At 52.9% G+C, this 17,776-nt stretch overlaps 1 protein-coding gene and 1 pseudogene across 1 annotated transcript; one reads left to right on the top strand and one right to left on the bottom strand.

The window, feature by feature from the left end:
* The first annotated feature begins 6,046 nt into the window (after positions 1-6,046).
* On the top strand, positions 6,047-7,399 carry LOC130493199 (nuclear factor interleukin-3-regulated protein-like). Its single transcript, XM_056866899.1, has one exon. The coding sequence runs from the start codon at positions 6,047-6,049 to the stop codon at positions 7,397-7,399; it is 1,353 nt and encodes a 450-aa protein (XP_056722877.1).
* Positions 7,400-9,019: 1,620 nt separating this feature from the next.
* On the bottom strand, positions 9,020-9,097 carry LOC130493625 (U2 spliceosomal RNA; annotated as a pseudogene).
* Between the last annotated feature and the right edge of the window lie 8,679 nt (positions 9,098-17,776).

Here is a 17,776-nt window from a genome sequence, read left to right as displayed (position 1 = left end):
AATCCCACCTTTCTCCATGGAGCTTAGGGCAGTATGAGTGGTTTAGCCTTCCTCAGTTTTTCCTCACAACAACCCTGTGAGGCAGGCTGTGGAAAGTAAGAAGGACCAGCACACGCTCTCTCGGAATATATTCTGGTCTGTCTGCTGTCTGCTACTCCCACGCCACCTTTCTTACGGTTCTGTGGCAAGGCTGGGACGCGAGATTCCTCCGGATTGCTGCGTGGTGACTCTTTCTGGCAGATCAGTGTGGCTTTTGGGGTTTTACCGCTAACCCTGAAAGGTCAGCCCTTTGGGGGCAGGCGGAGTACTTGTGGCCTACAATACACGAATTTAGGAGAGCAAGGATTTGCTGGGATCTGGGATGAGGGTTGCCAACCTCCAGGAGATCTCCTGCTATTACAACTGATCCCCAGCCGATAGAGATCCGTTCCCCTGGAGAAAATGGCTGCTTTGGCAATTGAACTCTATGGCATTGACGTCCCTCCCCAAACCCCGTCTTCCTCAGGATCCGCCCCCAAAATCTCCCGCCGGTGGTGAAGAAGGACCTGGCAACCCTATCTGGGATCCAAAATTTCCTAAACCCTGACAGCCAATTTGCATGTTACAAAGTCCTTACAGCTGCCACTGTTCCTGTCCATTGGACGGACGCCTGGCGTACTGTGCTTGGAACGTAATTCCCAGGTAAGCATGGGCCCAAGTCGAATCGGAACCGCAACGTGCAGAGAGGGGGCTTCAGGTCCCACACACACCCCGCATCATTTTCTTGGCCTGAAATAGAATCATAGAGTTGGAAGGTACTACCAGGGTCATCTAGTCCAACCACTTGCACGATGCAGGAAATTCACAACTACCTCCTCCCCCACACATCCCCAGTGACCCCTACTCCATGCCCAGAAGATGGCCGAGATGCCCTCCCTCCCATACTGGTGGCCGAGATGCCCTCCTTCTCACACTGGGTTGCAGGAATGGAAGCAGACAAAACCCTTCCCTGACTGAATGACTGGACCTACGATATAAAACACACAGTCTGTGTTGGCTTGTGAACCGCTGTTGAGTCGCAGCCGACTTATGGTCGCCCTGTAGGAGTTTCAAGATAAGAGATGAGCCGAGGTGGTTTGCCATTGCGTGTCTCTGCATAGCAACCCTGGACTTTTTGGTGGTCTCTCTTTCATGTACTAACTGGGGCCGACCCTGCTTAGCTTCTGCGATCTGACAAGACGGCTAACCCAGGAAGTCCTTATCCTCTCTGCCCTGTTGCTGGACCTCCAGAGGAACTGGTTGGCGACTGTGTGAGACGGGATGCTGGACTAGATGGACCAGGTGCCGAGTTGTTTTCTGTTGCCCCGGAAGGACGGACCAGAACCAACGGGTTAAAATTAAATCAGAAGATCGGTTCTTGTAGGCTATCCGGGCTGTGTGACCGTGGTCTTGGTATTTTCTTTCCTGACGTTTCGCCAGCAGCTGTGGCCGGCATCTTCAGAGGAGTAACACTGAAGGACAGTGTCTCTGAGAGAGCGGTTCCTCAGTGGAACAGGCTTCCTCGGGAGGTGGTGAGCTCTCCTTCCCTGGAGGTTTTGAAGCAGAGGCTAGATGGCCATCTGTCAGCAATGCTGATTCTATGAACTTGGGCAGTTCATGGGAGGGGGGCCATCTTGGCCATCTTCTGGGCATGGAGTGGGGGTCACTGGGTGTGTGTGCGGGGGGGGAGGTAGTTGTGAGTTTTCTGCATTGTGCAGGGGGGTTGATTAGATGACCCTGGTGGTCCCTTCCCACTCTATGATTCTATGACCCTCACTGGTCTGATCCAGCAGGGCTCTTCTGAGGTTCTTATGTTCTCTGACTTTCCTGTTGCTTCCGATCTCCCAGGACCAGTTCCTGGTGCTTAGTGGCACAAAATCTGTTGCTGAGAAGAAAAACAACAACCCATGAATGGGTTTTATTCCAAAGTGCTGCCCCTCCTCAGCTCGGGGCTCAAGGAGCGGATCTGCCTGCACAGATGACCTTCTTTACAGGCATGTAAGCCGGCCTGCCCCAAGGGAGATGACACAGATGGGGAAGTAGGTCAGGGTGCTCTTCGTGCCCGGGCTTGCAGTTGAATCCTCCTCCTCCTCCTCCCCGCACACGCCCAGGCCTTCCCGCTGGTGACTCCATGTGCCAGGGAGACACGGGGCCAAGCCCTGCAGGCTGAGCAGGGTGTGGGATTCAGGTTGTTGAGACGGGAGTTATTTTTCTTGCCCTGGCCCAGAACGGGAAGGAAAGTATGGGGGCGGGGGGAAAAGGGATGCTGAAGCAGATGGGCCCGTGGGAACTGAGGGCAGCGAATGGGAGAGCTAGGCAGGAGGTTCCGTAGATCCCAGTACCTCCACCCGTACTCTTTGGCCAGCCATGGCTCAGTGGAAGAGCATCTGCTTGGCCTGCAGAAGGTCCCAGGTTCAATCCCTGGCATCTCCATTTAAAGGGACCAGGCAAGTAGGTGAAGTGAAAGACCCCTGCCTGAGACCCCGGAGAGCCGCTGCCAGTCTGAGTAGACAATACTGACTTTGATGGACCCAGGGTCTGATTCAGCGTAAGGCAGCTTCACGTGTTCAAGTGTTCCCAGCCTTAGTAGTAGCAACAATAGCAGCAGATAACAGTCCTTATCACTGGGTCGAAGGCAAAATTCCCTTTTTCCAAACTACTGCAATTGTGAATTGAGAATTTCCCAGTTCCCCTTTCCCCAGGCATTATAATATCCCTTCCTCTTTTCCTGAAGCGAGAGAATAGACCACCTGTCTCTGAGAGAGCCATGTGCGTGTTGTCCGTCTCACCACCATGGGTGGAATATTCCTCCAGTCAATTGGCTGGCGTTGGTCTGGTCGGCTTTCTTCTTCCAGCGCTACCCCGGGGGGTGGGGGGATCTCCAGGGGTGGAGCAGCCCTTTAACTTCCGGAGAACCTGAGCCTCCGAGTTGCTGGCGATGCCACCGGGGCTGTTTGGCTTGGACTCGCTGGCAGCCAGGTTGGGTGTCCGTTCTCCATTCGGCACGCCTCGTCGCCGGCCCATTTCAACTTCCCAATCCACCCCTGGTTGATCTCTTTGCGTGTCTTTCAAACATAATTTCCCCCCAGCTATTTGCAAGGGGCCCTACCATGGCTCCATACCAGTCCATACTTTCTTCTGGCCTTTGTACTATGCCCAATCATTTTCTGAAGGCTGTTTTCTAGTTCAGAGGTGTGTTTTTTTCTGGGTGTGTGTGTGTGTGGGGGAGAGCTCTTGGAACCCGGCTTCCTAACACAGTCACATCCGATAATCTGATGGGTCTTTATTGCTTTTTGTTTGTTTGTTTCATTGATACTTCGCCTTTCTCCCCAGTAGGGGCACAAAACTGCTTACATCATCCCCCTCTGTTTTTTGCTTACAACAACCTTGTGAGGTAGGTTAGGCGGAGAGAGTGTGACTGGCCCAAGGTCACCCAGCGTGTTTCCAGGGCAGAGCGGGGATTTGAAGCTGGGTCTCCGAAATCTTAGCCCGAAACTCTTAGTCCGAAATCTTAGTCCGATACACCACACCGGCTCTCTTTGTGTGTGCTTTTTTTTCCCCATTGAAAAATGTGCGGTGGGAGAAAGGAAATGTTTTGCCAGAAGAGAAAGTTTTTCCCCCTTTCCCCCCCCCCCCTTATTACATTTTTGTCGTGGGTTGCTTTCGTGAAGAACAGAATATTCTGTTCCTGTTTTTCTCTCCAGGGTTCGGCGAGCGCGTCCGAGTTCCTTCCAGCTTCCTTAAAAAATAAAAAAAGCAACATGCTTATATTTTACGAGCACGGGCATACTCATTGTTTCCAAAGTGGAAGCGACCGGTGTGGGGACATCCATGCACGAAGCAGCCCCGAGCAACCAGCGAGCCCGACGGCGGTCGTGTCCAGGGAGGCCGGTGGGATGCTCTGCCCACCTGGCCTCTTCCCGGGAGCGTGCTGCGCGCTGGGGCCCCGTGGCACTGCCACACGCCAGGCCCAGCCGAGACCTCACAGAAGAGGCCCCGGCTCCTTGGGGCCTCCTCCTCTCCCCTGCTCCCAGGCAAATCTTCCCCGCCCGCCTGCTTCTATTGTTTCCTTGTGCAGGAACGGTTTCTAGGCCAGTAGGTTGTTGGCACGGCGCCTCCGCTTGCTCTTCGGGAGTGGTTACGCAATCGGCAAGCATCAGACCTGTTTTGACTGCCTGGCCTGATAAATATTCAGTGTTTGCTGACCTATATTCCGCTCCGCTTGCGCCTGATGCGCGTAGATCACATGCCAGGGAAAGGGATGGGGGGGAGGGGCCCGCAGCCGGGCGGGGGGGGGGAGTGCGCTGCTCTGTACACATGGCCCTGGCTTTCTTGGCATTCCTGTGCATGCGTCGTGGCGGGGGAAAGGAGCACATCTCTGGCCAGTTCTTGGCTTTTCCTTCGGCGACCCGCCGGGTTTGCTGGCCTCGTTCCTCAGTAGTCAAGGTGGGGCGAGGCAACCACTGTTTCTCAGACCCCCCCCCTCCTCATGCATACACAGAAGAAGCTTACGGGCAGAGCGAGGGTGCGGCTGTGTTTGAGGAAGGAAAGGATTAGTTGCCCGCAAGAGGGGAAGGAGCTCCGTGCGTGTGGCGGTTTTGAGAATGAGCGACGGACCGGCGTCTGACCGAGCGCATTTGTGAATGAGCCGCGTCGGCGTCCTCCGCGTCAGGACTCTGGAGAAGCGCGTCGCTCGGGTGCGATTTCAAAGATGGAAGGAGAGGCTGGCGCGTGTGGTTGAGTGTGTGTGAGGTGAGACGTGGTTCGTGCGTGAAAGGGAAAGGGGTGTCATGTGCCTTGGGGTGTCTGGGGGTGCGCCACGGTAAAAGGTGGCTCTGGAGCCAACTCGAGAGGTTTTTTTTGGTTCCAGGGGCAGTGGATCCAAGAGGTACCCAAACCCTTCCACTAATTACTCTTTACTGCACAAATCTCCCTGATAAGAACACTCAGGCGCCCGTGTGGTGTCCATTGGCGCATCTTGGGTGCCCTGCGGTGCTGATATGCCCGCCTTTGCCCTGCCCCCCATAAGGGCGCCCTAAGTCTGCCACCTGACACAGCCCTCTGCCCTTCCGGTGCTATAACGCCTGTCTGGCACATTTGCGTACACCTCCTTTTCTTTGCTGTGTGTGTATGGTGTTTGTGGCCTCTTTATGCGTACTGTCTCTCTTGTTTGTACGACGAGAGTTGATAGTATGCTTGTGTTGCCTATACGGCATGAAGCTGGCTTGTGTACTGTGCTTTGGACACCGGGGCAATTGGCCATGCAGCATAATGCCCATTGCAAAAAAACAATGTGTGTGTGAGTGCCATTCCTTTGTGTGTGTGTGTGGGGAGGGGACTCCACCCACTATGGGCAACCACACAGCCCTTTCTCGAGAGAGCTGGAATGTGGGGTGTGGCCCACATCTGCCATTGGCTGCCACAATGTTGTCTGAACCTGCTGGATTATGTAAACGGAGCCGGAGGTGTGTGACAGCAGGCAGGCAGAGGTGTAACCCCCTTTCTTTTATGTCCTTCCTCCTCTAGGCGTTTCTGCTGCCTGCTGGGCCTTGCACTGCTGCTGCCGCTGACTCCCTTCACTTCTCACCGCTCCCGGTGTCCAGCAACATCTCTGTTCTCGGAGCCTGCAGAAGTGCCACGGCCAAGCGCCACATGTTTCCAGTGGACTGAAAGATTATCCTGCCGGCGTTCAGCAAATCTTGGGCTTCTCGTTGGAACAAATCTGAAGGAAGGCCGGCTCTGGGTTGTGTCTTAGAAGATGGTCTCGCTGTGTCGGGCAGTCTTTCTGGCCTTGGTGGGTGACTGGATCCCACTGAACTGTGGCAACGGGAGGCAGGCTCAAGGCCACATTGGAAGCGACACCCTTGGTAGTAGTGCTTGGTAACCCCGTCTGGTTGTAAAGCCTGAAAAAAGCATTGATTCCTGCAGGTTAAGCAACTGGGAGGGAAGCATTCTAAGAGTAGGCAGACAAGTTTATCTGCCTTTTTCTAATCACACAGGGGGGTTCTTGCCACCCCTCCTTGGCACGATGGAGAGTCTCAACTCGCCTACCTTGTGCGTGGCCGGGAGCTTTCCTGGCTTCCACCATGACGGCGTGCTTCAGCGAGCCCGGGCGCTGAAAAGCAAGCCCAACGCCAACTGCCGGCGCAAGAGGGAGTTCATCTCCGATGAGAAGAAGGACGCCAGCTACTGGGAGAAGCGCCGGAAGAACAATGAGGCCGCCAAGCGCTCCCGGGAGAAGCGGCGCTTCAATGACCTGGTGCTGGAGAACCGGGTGATGGCGCTCAATGAGGAGAATGTACGGCTCAAGACCGAGCTCCTCCAACTCAAGCTGCGCTTCGGGCTGATCAGCACGGCGGCCTTCATGGAGAAAAGCCAGCAGCTGAGCACCGCCAGCGCCACCTCCGCTGAGGATTTCTGCGGGGCCGGCGACAGCGGCCGGTACTCCGGGGCTCTCTCCCGGTCCCACCACTCGGAGGACTCCTCCGAGACGGAGCAGTCGAGCAGGGACAGCGTCAGTGCGTCGGTGGCCAAATATTCGCCCCGGGGATCCCTCTCGGACATGTCGGACGGTTCCTCGCGGGGTAGCCCTGTGCCACAGACGCTCGGCGAAGTCCAGGCGGTCAGCAGGGCTTATGGAGAAGCTCCCCTGCAGCACCCCACAGAAGCCAAGGGCCCGGTTCCTCGGGGCGTCATCCTCTTCAGTGCCAACGGTTTTACCGCCATGGCCCCACCCCATCCGCTGCTCCCTCACCAAGAAGAGCGAGTGGAAGGCTGCGTCGTCGAGATGCCTGGAAGTCCCAGCCCAGAGAGCAATGCCCGTTGTCAGGCGGAGGATCTGCAGCCTCACCCCGGCTATTGCTCCAAATCCCAGAGCTACGGCATCGCCCCGGATTATTTGGACAGGGAGCTGGCTGGGGTGGAGCAGGGCCCGAAGGTGCAGGAGCCCATGTCTCCCTTTGAGAGCTACTCCAGCGAGGACCATGGGGAGGAGCCCAGCTGGAGATGCTTGCCTGCTCCCTTTGCGGTGCTGCCGGATGCCCATCCTGATGTCAAGACGGCAGCTCTTCCCCACAAACTCCGCCTCAAGTGCCGGGCGCACAGCAGCGGTGTTCAAGAGGTGTTCCCCGGTCCGAGTCCTGCGCCAGCAGCCTGCTGTCCGGAGACCCCCTCCATGCCAGACTGGGACAGCGATAGGCATGAGGAGGTGTCGGCCCTTGTACGGCAAGCTTTGCTTCTCAACGAGCAGCCAGCCTCGGCAGGGGCCCTGGAGAGACTCCTGTGCCCTGCCGCCGGACTCCACTCGGACAATGCAGTACCCAAGGAACATGGTGGCCAGTGGGAGGACGGTTGTCACGACAATGGACTCCGGCCCACTTGAACAAGACTCAGGCGAGGGGTCGAGATAGGATTTTTTTGGTATTTTTTAACAGTGACATTTTGCGCACAAAAATAAAGGTATCTGCAGGTGAGTCTTGGATTCGGAGCCTCCTCGGATCCCAGGGTCAGAAGACAGCAGGGCAGGGAAGGGCCTGTGTTTGGGCGAACTTGAACGGGGCCTAGCGAGAAGATGGATTTGGGGAAACGGCTGGAATCTAGAGGGTGGAGGGTTCCCTACCCTGCCAGGCCGGGGATTCAGTGCATCGACAGAATTTGTCCTACTAAGCGCAGCTGCTGCGAGGTATTGTTACTTGATCAAATTTGGGGGGATCGGTTTCATCAGGAAAACACTGGAAAAGTTGTCCGATTCGCTCCCAGATGTGAGGTTCCCAGATATCCACAGCTGGGAAAGATGGTGGATCGCCGACGTTTACATCGTTCTCTGTGTCAGGAACTCTTTGATTCAACAGACATTATTTGTGTTTTAAATATTAAAATAAATGGACAGAAAATTTTAGAAAATACTTGGGAGTTGCTTCGTGTTACTGGGGGTGAGGGGAAAGATTGACCAGCAGGGGTGAGCCGGATGGTGCAATCCTGTCCTCAGTGGCAGGCAGATTCACCAAAGTTCTCGGATTTCGTAGACTTGTGTTATGCCTTTCCATCAAACCCAACCCACAAGGTGGCAACAAAAAAATCATAAAAGTACATGCAAAATAGGTTGACGATCTGAAATATCAGTATCCCAAAGGGCCATTCCTAAAAAAGATACACAAAAAATAGCCAAAAGCCATGAATCGCCAAAGGCCATGAATCGAGCGGGTGCAGAGGAGAGCGATGAGGATGATCAGGGGCCTGGAGACCAAGCCCTACGAGGAAAGGCTGAGGGACTTGGGGATGTTTAGTCTGGAAAAGAGGAGGTTGGGGGGGGGGACACGATTGCTCTCTTGAAGTATCTGAAGGGCTGCCACTTAGAGGAGGGCAGGGAGCTGTTCCTGCTGGCAGCAGAGAATCATAGGACTCGCAATAATGGGTTTAAATTGCGGGCGGAAAGGTACCGGCTGGATATTAGGAAAAAAGTTTTTACAGTAAGAGTTGTTTGATGGTGGAATCAGCTACCTAGGAAGGTGGTGAGCTCCCCCTCACTGCAGTCTTCAAGCAGAGGCTGGACAAGCGCTTGTCAGGGATGCTCTAGGTTGATCCTGCATTGAGCAGGGGGTTGGACTAGATGGCCTCTATGGCCCTTCCAACTCTGTGATTCTATGAATATATTCCTGGGGTACTGGGCAAAATAAGCAAATCTTAACCGGGGTTCAAACAACCTGGAGGGAGCTGGCATTACAGTCCAAGCAGGCCCCAAAAGGAGAGGTTCCGCAGGGAGGAAGCGCCGTGTAAGGAAAACCCGTTCCTGATCTACCTAGGACTTCCTGCCCTGGCACTGTGCCCTGGACTCTCTGCGGCTGAGTGTTTTATCAATGGTGCCAATTAGTATAACCAGATTTTAATGGCTCTTTTAAATAACTGTCTTCTTATATAAGTACTTACAATTTTTACCGATTATTGGAATCTATGCATCTAAAGTTGTCAGCCTCTCTGAGCCTGGCCTCGTTTGAGAAACAGAGTGGGGTACAAATGGAATAAAATAAATAATAATAATAATTTACTACACTTGATCTTAGCCAAAAGGCCGAAAAGCAATACAATGAAATTACTGCAGAAGAACAAAAATGCCCTTTTTGTCCGGATCAAATAGAGTCCCTAGCCCACATTGTTTTAGCATGTCCACAAAATAATATTGCACAAAATAAATACATCACCGCCTGGATAGAACAGCTAAAGACACTTTCTGAGAAGCGGATTCTGCGTTACCTGCTGTCAAATAGATTGGTCAATTGCATGAGAGACACGGCAACTTTTCCCTTTATGGCGTCAAGGGGAAAAAATTAAATTTCATCTCCCCTTTTTAAAGTGTGAAGTGGTTGATGGATAGCCAGTGGCTCTTAAATCTAGGGAAAGGAAATAATTAGCCTGGAAACAAATGGGCATCTAGCACCGGCCTCCTCTCTCCTTGTGGCCTGCTCTGTGCATCCAGTAGGAAGCACCACTGGGGCTACATGAGCTCAAAGTCCCCACTCTGTTTTGTTTGGAGGGGATGACGCGCAGCTTCCATAATTTCCCTTCCCTCCTGCTGGTGGAACATAGTTCCACAGGTTTCTTTTGGCAGAAGTGTCTTTAGGTGTATGTGTGCATCAAGGGCTGGATTTTGATTAGGGGAGGGGCTGTGGCTCAGTGGCAGAGCATCTGCTTGGCATGCAGAAGGTCCCAGGTTCAGTCCCCGGCATCTTCAGTTAAAGGGACTAGGCAAGTAGGTGATGTGAAAGACCTCTGCCTGAGACCCTGGAGAACCTTGGGGAGGGGCTGTGGCTCAGTGGCAGAGCATCTGCTTGGCATGCAGAAGGTCCCAGGTTCAATCCCCGGCACCTCCACTTAGAAGGACCAGGCAGTAGAGGATGAGAAAGACCTCAGCCTGAGACCCTGGCAAGCTGCTGCCAGTCTGAGTAGGCAATACTGACATTGATGGGCTGATTTGATACAAGGCAGCTTCATGTGTCCTGGAGGGGGGGGCGTGGCTCAGTGTTAGAGCATCTGTGTGGCATGCAGAAGGTCCCAGGTTCGATCCCCACATCCCCAGTTAAAAGGATTGGGCAGTCGGTGATGTGAAAGATCTTGACCTGATCGGCAGTGTAAAGACAACGAAGCCGATTTCTCAGGTCATAAGAAAAATCGCTCATAGACCAGACCAACGGCCGAGCATTACATCTCCAAGAGTCGTCAGTTTCAAGAAGTTTCTGGAAGCTCCTAAGCAGCACAGGAAGGGAAGAGCGCCCCCCATGGTTAGCTTGCCAGTCACTGGTATTCAGAGATATACTGCCTCTGAATATGGAGGTTCCATTTAGCTACCATGATTAAAGTCTCTTCCAAACTTTTTTTTTGGGGTGTGTGTGTGAAGGAAAGTAAGATATTGCGTATTGGCCCTTGAGGACAAACACCTTATTTGCATATGTTATACCTTATTTGCATATGAGTGAGCATCAAAAGCCGCGCTTCCGGAATATTGGAAGAGTTGCTTGTAAAAATCTGACCAAGGAATTAAGCTGCGCTTAACTATTCTAATTTTTGTCTGCAGTCGCAATGCGTCTGCTACCTGTTTTAGAGTGGGGGTATGTGTGGGTGTGTGCTTTGAGCCGCCCTGCCCGTTTCAGCTAAGGTTGCCGACTCTGACTCGGGAAATACCTGCAGATTTTGTGGGTGGAGACTGGGGAGGGCGGGGTTGAGGGAGGGGTGGGAGCTCAGCGGAACGTAATGCCCTAGTGTTCACCCTCCGAAGCAGCCCTTTCCTCCAGGTGAACTAAAGATGCCCAGCCTCCAGGTGGGGCCTGGGGGGGGGGTCTACTGGAATTACAGCTCATCTCCAGACTACAAATATCGGTTCCCCTAAAGAAAATAGATATTTTGGAGGGTGGGACTCTATTGCATTGTACCCCGCTGAGGTCCTCCCCAGGCTCTGCCCCCCAAATCTCCAGGAATTTCCCAACCCGGAGCTGGCAACCCTGCTGTCCAGGGTGGAGCCCGAGGAGGGCGGAGTTTGGGGAGAGGAGGGACTTCAACGCCATACAGTCCAATTGCCAAAGTGGCCATTTTCTCCAGGTGAACCGATCTCTATCAGCTGGAGAACAGTTGTAATAGCAGGAGATCTCCAGCTGTTCCCTGGAGGTTGGCAACCCTATATAACGCCCTAGAGTCCAACCTCTGAAGCTGCTGTTTTTTTCCCCAGGGGAACTGATCTCTGTGGCCTGGAGATCTCCTGTCATTCTGGGGAAGCTCCAGGCCCCTCCTGGAGGATGGCAACCCTGTTTGCAGCCAGATTTAGCCTTTAAACCCTTTGTTCCCTCTTTGCAGGCGAAGGCTGCGGTCTCCTCGCCCAGCGCCATCGCTCTGCATCCTGCTGCCTCCCTAGGTCAGATCGGGATTATCCCCGATTAACGAGGGCAAGAAGAAAGTGGCATCAAAAGTAGGTCATCGGCTCCCGCCTTTGCACATGAGTGCGCGCGCACACTGCTCGAGGGTGGCGGAAAGCCGGTCCTCTCCCATGGAAGCCGCTCTGTCCGTCAAAAGGCCCAGCCTGTGTTGCCACGGCAACGACGGCCTGGGCTAAAAAGATGGAGCATCACAAGGGGGTCGCCAGGAGAGGACTGGGAGGAAGGGAGGGAGGCGGCTGATAGGGAAGCTGGCCTTGGTCAGGAAGCAGAGTCCAAGCGCTCCTTCCAAAAGGTTGCCAACTCCTGGAGATTTGGGGCTGGAGCCTGCGAAGGAAAGTGTTTGGGGAAGGGAGTAGGGTTGCCAACCTCCAGGTACTAATCAAAAAACGGCTTGCAAGTGCTTAATCAGGAGTGTGGAATTCAAAATATAGCACAAAACAATTGTTTCTAAAATAAAGAAACCAAACAATAGCAACTCATGCTATTACAGATATATATTGGAAACATTCAATAGCCACAATTCTGGAGCAATTCTCCATTGCTCTACATCTTGTTTCCGTGGTTTACTGATGCACTTTATGAAATTGAAACTATTAATACGGACTGAATAAGGACTGAGCATTTTGGCTTATATTTTGCATTGTAAAGCCTTGAGAGCTGGGGTCTTACTTAGACCAACTGTGATATACATTTTTTTGCTCCAGAATTGTGGTTATTGAATGTTTCCAATATATATCTGTAATAGCATGAGTTGCTATTGTTTGGTTTCTTTATTTTAGAAACAATTGTTTTGTGCTATATTTTGAATTCCAACCTCCAGGTACTAGCTGGAGATCTCCTGCTATTGCAACTAGGGTTGCCAGGTCCCTCTGCCATTGGCGGGCGGTTTTGGGGGCGAAGCCTGAGGAGGGTGGGGTTTGGGAAGGCGAGGGACTTCAATGCCATAGAGTCCAATTGCCAAAACGGCCATTTTCTCCAGGGGAACTGATTTCTATCGGCTGGAGATCAGTTGTAACAGCAGGAGATCTCCAGCTAGTATCTGGAGGTTGGCAACCCTCATTACAACTGATCTCCAGCTGATAGAGATCAGCTCACCTGGAGGAAATGGCCGCTTTGGCAATTGGACTCTATGGCAGTGAAGTTCCTCCCCTCAGCCCTGCCTTCCTCAGGCTCCGCCCCCAAAACCTCCCGCTGGTGGCGAAGAGGGACCTGGCAACCCTAGAAGGGAGGGACCTCAGCGGGCTATAATGCCCTGGAGTCCACTCTCCAAAGCAGCCATTTTCTCCAGGGGAACTGACCTCTGCCATCTGGAGATCAGTTGTGATTCCGGGAGATCTCCAGGCCCCACCTGGAGGTTGGCGAGCCCCATAAAGAAGCCAAGGAGTCCCTGGCAAGAGAGTAGACCGTTGGGCTAAGGAGAGGCAAAGGACAGCACATAACGCCTGGATCGAGGCCACTCTCAGCATCCCTAGAACTAGGCGTGAGGAAGCATGTCTAGGGTTGCCAGTTTCCAGGTGTGGCCTGGAGACCTCCCAGGGTTACAACTGATCTCCAGGCAATGGAGATCAGTTCTCCTGGGGAAAGTGGCTGCTTTGGAGAGTGAATCCCACGGCATTATACCCTTCACCCCCTCCCCAAACTCCGCCCTCCCCAGGCTCCATCCCCCAGATCTCTAGGAATTTCCCAACCCAGAGTTGGCAGCCTAGCGATGTCAGACAGCTTCATCTGCTCACGTTCAGGTGTGATGGGGCTTTGGAAGGACCGTTTTTTTGGGGAGGGGAGTTGCTAACCCTGTAGGCAAATCAGCGCTGGGACTTAACAGAAGGGAAATTAAACACCTCGCCCTTTTGTAACTGAAAAACCTGCATTTTAAAACTCGGTGACGCCATGCCGTACATGGCAGGGGGTGGTTGGCAGCTTCCACCTTACGCCGCAAGCAGTATTGGAGACAAAACGTTTGGCTTAATTTCCACTCAGCTGTCTTCCCTCTGCAAATAAAGGTGGCCAACGCCAGTTCTCTTTCTTCCTGACTGAAGACAGGATGTTCTGGGTCAGCCCGGGTCGGCGTGACCGCCACCCCGCACCAAGGAACGCCTGTAAATGTCCTCGTGCATAATGCCAATTTTGTTAGGAAAACCAGTCTTAATTTCAGCTCAGTCTTTTCCTAGTAGGGCAGGGAGAAGGGCTCACTCATCTCATGCGAAGTGACGTGGTGCCAGAAAACTTCACCAAGGATTGAGAAGATGCTTCTTGGGCCATTTTGTCCAGAGGGCAATGCTTGACTTCACTTAACCATTAACGTTGGTGTTTTCATCACCCTCTTCGGACACTGGCCAAAATAATAATTCAACTTATAGACCGTGATATCTTTTTGACAAAGGCTAGCCTGATCTCATCGGATCTTGGGAACTAAGCAGAGTCAGCCCTGGTTAGTGCTTGGATGGGAGACCACCAAGGAAGTCCAGGGCTGCTATGCAGAGGCAGGCAATGGCAAACCAACTCTGAACCTCTCTTGCCTTGAAAACCCTATGGGGTAGCCATATGTCAGCTGGAGAACCGGGTTCGATTCTCCACTCCTTCATACGAAGCCTGCTGCGTGACCTTGGGCCAGTCACAGTTCTCTCTGAACTCTCTCAGCCCACGCAGAGGCAGGCAATGGCAAACCACTTCCGAACGTCTCTTGCCTTGAAAACCCTACGGGGTTGCCATAAGTCAGCTGTGACCTGACGGCAAAATCACACACGGGATGTTTGAGACGAGGGGTGGGAGAGAGTAGGGTTGCCAGTTCCCCCTCTCCACTGGCGGGAGATTTTTGGGGCAGAGCCTGAGGAGGGCGGGGTTTGGGGAGGGGAGGGACTTCAATGCCAAAGAGTCCAATTGCCAAAGCAGCCGTTTTCTCCAGGGGAACTGATCTCTATCGGCTGGAGATCAATTGTAATAGCAGATCTCCAACTATTACCTGGAGGTTGGTAACCCGAGGAGAGAGATGCACGCTTACATCTTCTTTAGCCCGATGGAGCACTCAGCCCCAAAGGGACCTGGATGAGAAGCGGACCTGGAAGGCACCTGCAAAAGTTTATTGGTCACCATTCTCCCCGTGCCTCCCTGCCCTTTGGAAACTCACACTAGTAATCTGGGCCGTGATTCAGTGACCTACTTATGGGATGGCGTCATTCCTGCTGGCTGCTGGGATCCATGTGACCGCCTGGTCACCTTTACTGCTCGGATGCTGGTGGCTTCCAGGTACTGCTGAGTCACGGTAGAGGACAAGGTGTCCGGGACGGCCCCGCCTGCCGTACCAAGACGGCACCTCCCTCCAGAGCTGATTTCCCCTGGCTGCTGCCCTGCGTGACCTTGGACTAGTCACTCTCTCTCAGCCCCTCCTACCTCACAGGGTGTCTGTGGTGGGGAGCCAGTTTGAGTCTCCCTTAAGTGGTAGAGAAAGTCGGCATATAAAAACCAACTCTTCTTCCTCCTCCTCCTCCTCCTCCTCCATTGGGCTAATGATTCCCAGAATGAAATGCCGTGGTCCTCCTCTGGGGCAGGGGAGGAAGAGCGCCACTCGGGGAAGCCAGCGGGGGAACCGAAGGGCCGACCAACGACTGGCCAAGGAATGAAGAAACAGGCTCATGTGACTGTGATGCAGTTCGGGATGGTGGGAAATGAAGCGTTTGTTCTGAACGAAGCCCTAAGCCAGGGGTCCCTGACCTTTTTGCTGGCACACTGCGGGTTACGACACAGCATGGTGGGCAGATCAGCAAAACAGCTGCCATACGATGGCTGCCGCAGCTGCTTAACTTCAGTAACGCAGCGTAAATCCTCGTGCTGTGGTGGCAGCTGCTGCTAAATCAACATTTTTTTAAAAATCTGCACAGCCAATCGAATCTCCAATAGTCAATCGGAAGCCTTGCTGGGCAAAAGCCCTACCTGGCCCCACACGCTTCCTAAAAACACTTGGTGGGTGCCAGAAAAGGCGTTGGCGGGCATGGAAAGGCCAATGACCCCTGCTGATATCATACTACCCTTGTACAAATCTATGGTGAGACCACACTTGGAATACTGTGTACAGTTCTGGTCACCACACCTAAAAAAGGATGTTACAAAGCTTGAGAAGGTGCAGAAAAGAGCAACCAGAATGATTAGGGGACTAGAGCAACTGTCCTATGGGGAGCGGTTAAGACGCTTAGAGCTGTTTAGCTTGGAAAGGCTGCGGCTAAGGGGAAACATGATAGAGGTCTATAAAATTATGCATGGTTTGGAGAGAGTGGACAGGGAGACGTTTTTCTCCCTCTCTCGTAATGCTAGAACGCAGGGTCATCTGCTGAAGCTGGAGGGTGAGAGATTCAAAACAGATAAAAGGAAGTATTTTTTCACACAACGCATAGTTAAATTGTGGAACGCCCTGCCCCAAAATGTGGTGATGGCTGCCAACTTGGAAGGCTTTAAGAGGGGAATGGACATTTTCATGGAGGAGAGGGCTATCCATTTCATGGAGGAGAGGGCTACTAGTCAAAATGGCTACTGGTCATGATGTATACCTATTCTCTCCAGGATCAGAAGAGCAGGCCTATTATATCAGGTGCTGTGGAGCACAGGCAGGATGGTGCTGCTGCAGTTGTCTTGTTTGTGGGCTTCCTGGAGGCACCTGGTTGGCCCCTGTGTGAACAGATGGCTGGATTTGATGGGCCTTGGTCTGATCCAGCAGGGCCTTTCTTATGTTCTTATGATCAGGCAACCCACACGTGGTTCCCAAAGGCTGACTTCCTGGTATCTGTTCTCCAGCCCGTTGGACCAAAGCTGGGCAACCCGGGCATGCTTCGTCGCTCATCAAGTCAACATGTTGACTAAGCCGCCGGAGCAGCCCCAGCCACATACCAACGGCACGAAATTGGGCCGCGGGAGCGCCTTTGTCCCAGTGGAGGTGGCTTTGGGCTGGTTTCCTCGTCCTGCCGCACGGGCCGTGTGAGACGGGCCTCACGTGCGCAGCAGCTGCCTTGTTTGTAACACAAACCTCCCGGCACAGTGCCCCACCTGTTACGTAACCGCCAGGCTGGAGGCTGCTGAAAGGAGCCCAGGCCAGAAAGGAGGAAGTTTTTGCACGAAGCCACATGACTCGGGAGGCACATGGGAAGGAGAAGGAACTCGGGCACCGGGAAACCCTTTGAGTAAACAAGGCAGGCGGTTTGATTCAGGACCATGTTTGATTTGCTAGCAATCCTAAACTGAAGAGTTTTGGAGGGTCGTCATGTTGTAGGACAGCTAGATACGAGGCCAGGAGCACCGTACAGACCCTATAAGATTTTCGAGGTACAAGCTTTCAAGAGTCAAAGATGTCATTGCTTACCAAGTCAACATGTGTTTGACGAAAGGAGTTTTGCGTCTTGAAAGCTCATATCCTGAAAATTTGGTTGGCCTCTTAAAGTGCTACTGGACTTGTATCTAGCAGTCCTAAATCGTGATTCTATTTTGTTTTTTTGTGTATTTTATCTGTGTTGTAAGGCACCTTGAACTCCATAAGGAAGATGTTTTAGCCGTGTTAGTCTGCAGTAGAACAGCTAGATCCGAGTCCAGCAGAATCTCAGGAGACCAACAGGTTTTTCAGGGTATGTGCTTTCAAGAGTCACAACTCCCATAGTCAGATACCAACAAAAGGGAGCTCATACCCCGAAAATCTTGTTGGCCTCTAAAGTGCTGCTGCACTCAAATCCAGCTATAGGAAAGAAAGGCAGCTAATAAAAATTTTAAATAGAAGAGTTGGTTTGTATACCCCGCTTTTCTCTACTGTTAAGGAGTCTCAAAGCAGCTTACAACCTCCTTCCCTTCCTCTCCCTCACAACAGACACCTTGTGAGGTAGGTGAGGCTGAGAGAGTTCGGAGGGAACCGTGACTGGCCCAAGGTCACCCAGCAGGCTTCATGTGGAGGAGTGGGGAAACCAACTCCAGAAGATGGCAACAAAACCCCTCCAGGATCCCTGGCCAATCTGGCCTGGAGGAAAATTGCTTCCTGACCCTAAAGTGGCGATCGGCATTTCCCTGGGCATATAAGAAGGGGCCATGAGAGCCAAGCACTGACGCAACCCTTCCTCTCCTCCCTCTCACGATCTGCCTAAGGTCACAGAATCAGCATTGCTATTGGGCCATTTATGCGGGGCTGTTTCTCCGCGGTCACCCCTGCCGACTGCTCCGGTGCTTTGTTTTGATTATGCATGCCTTTCCCGACTGTCAGAGATCGCCTCGCTCTCCCTGCGCGTTTCCGCACTGTTTGTCTGCGTTTTCTGGATTCTTGCTAAAACAGCATCCGGAAAACACAGGCAAAATGCGTGGAAACACACAGGGAG

This window comes from Euleptes europaea, chromosome 1 (assembly GCF_029931775.1).
Source record: "Euleptes europaea isolate rEulEur1 chromosome 1, rEulEur1.hap1, whole genome shotgun sequence".
Lineage (NCBI taxonomy): Eukaryota > Metazoa > Chordata > Lepidosauria > Squamata > Sphaerodactylidae > Euleptes > Euleptes europaea.
The sequence above is the reverse complement of the archived record's forward strand: the minus strand, read 5'-3'. Positions and strand labels throughout refer to the sequence as shown.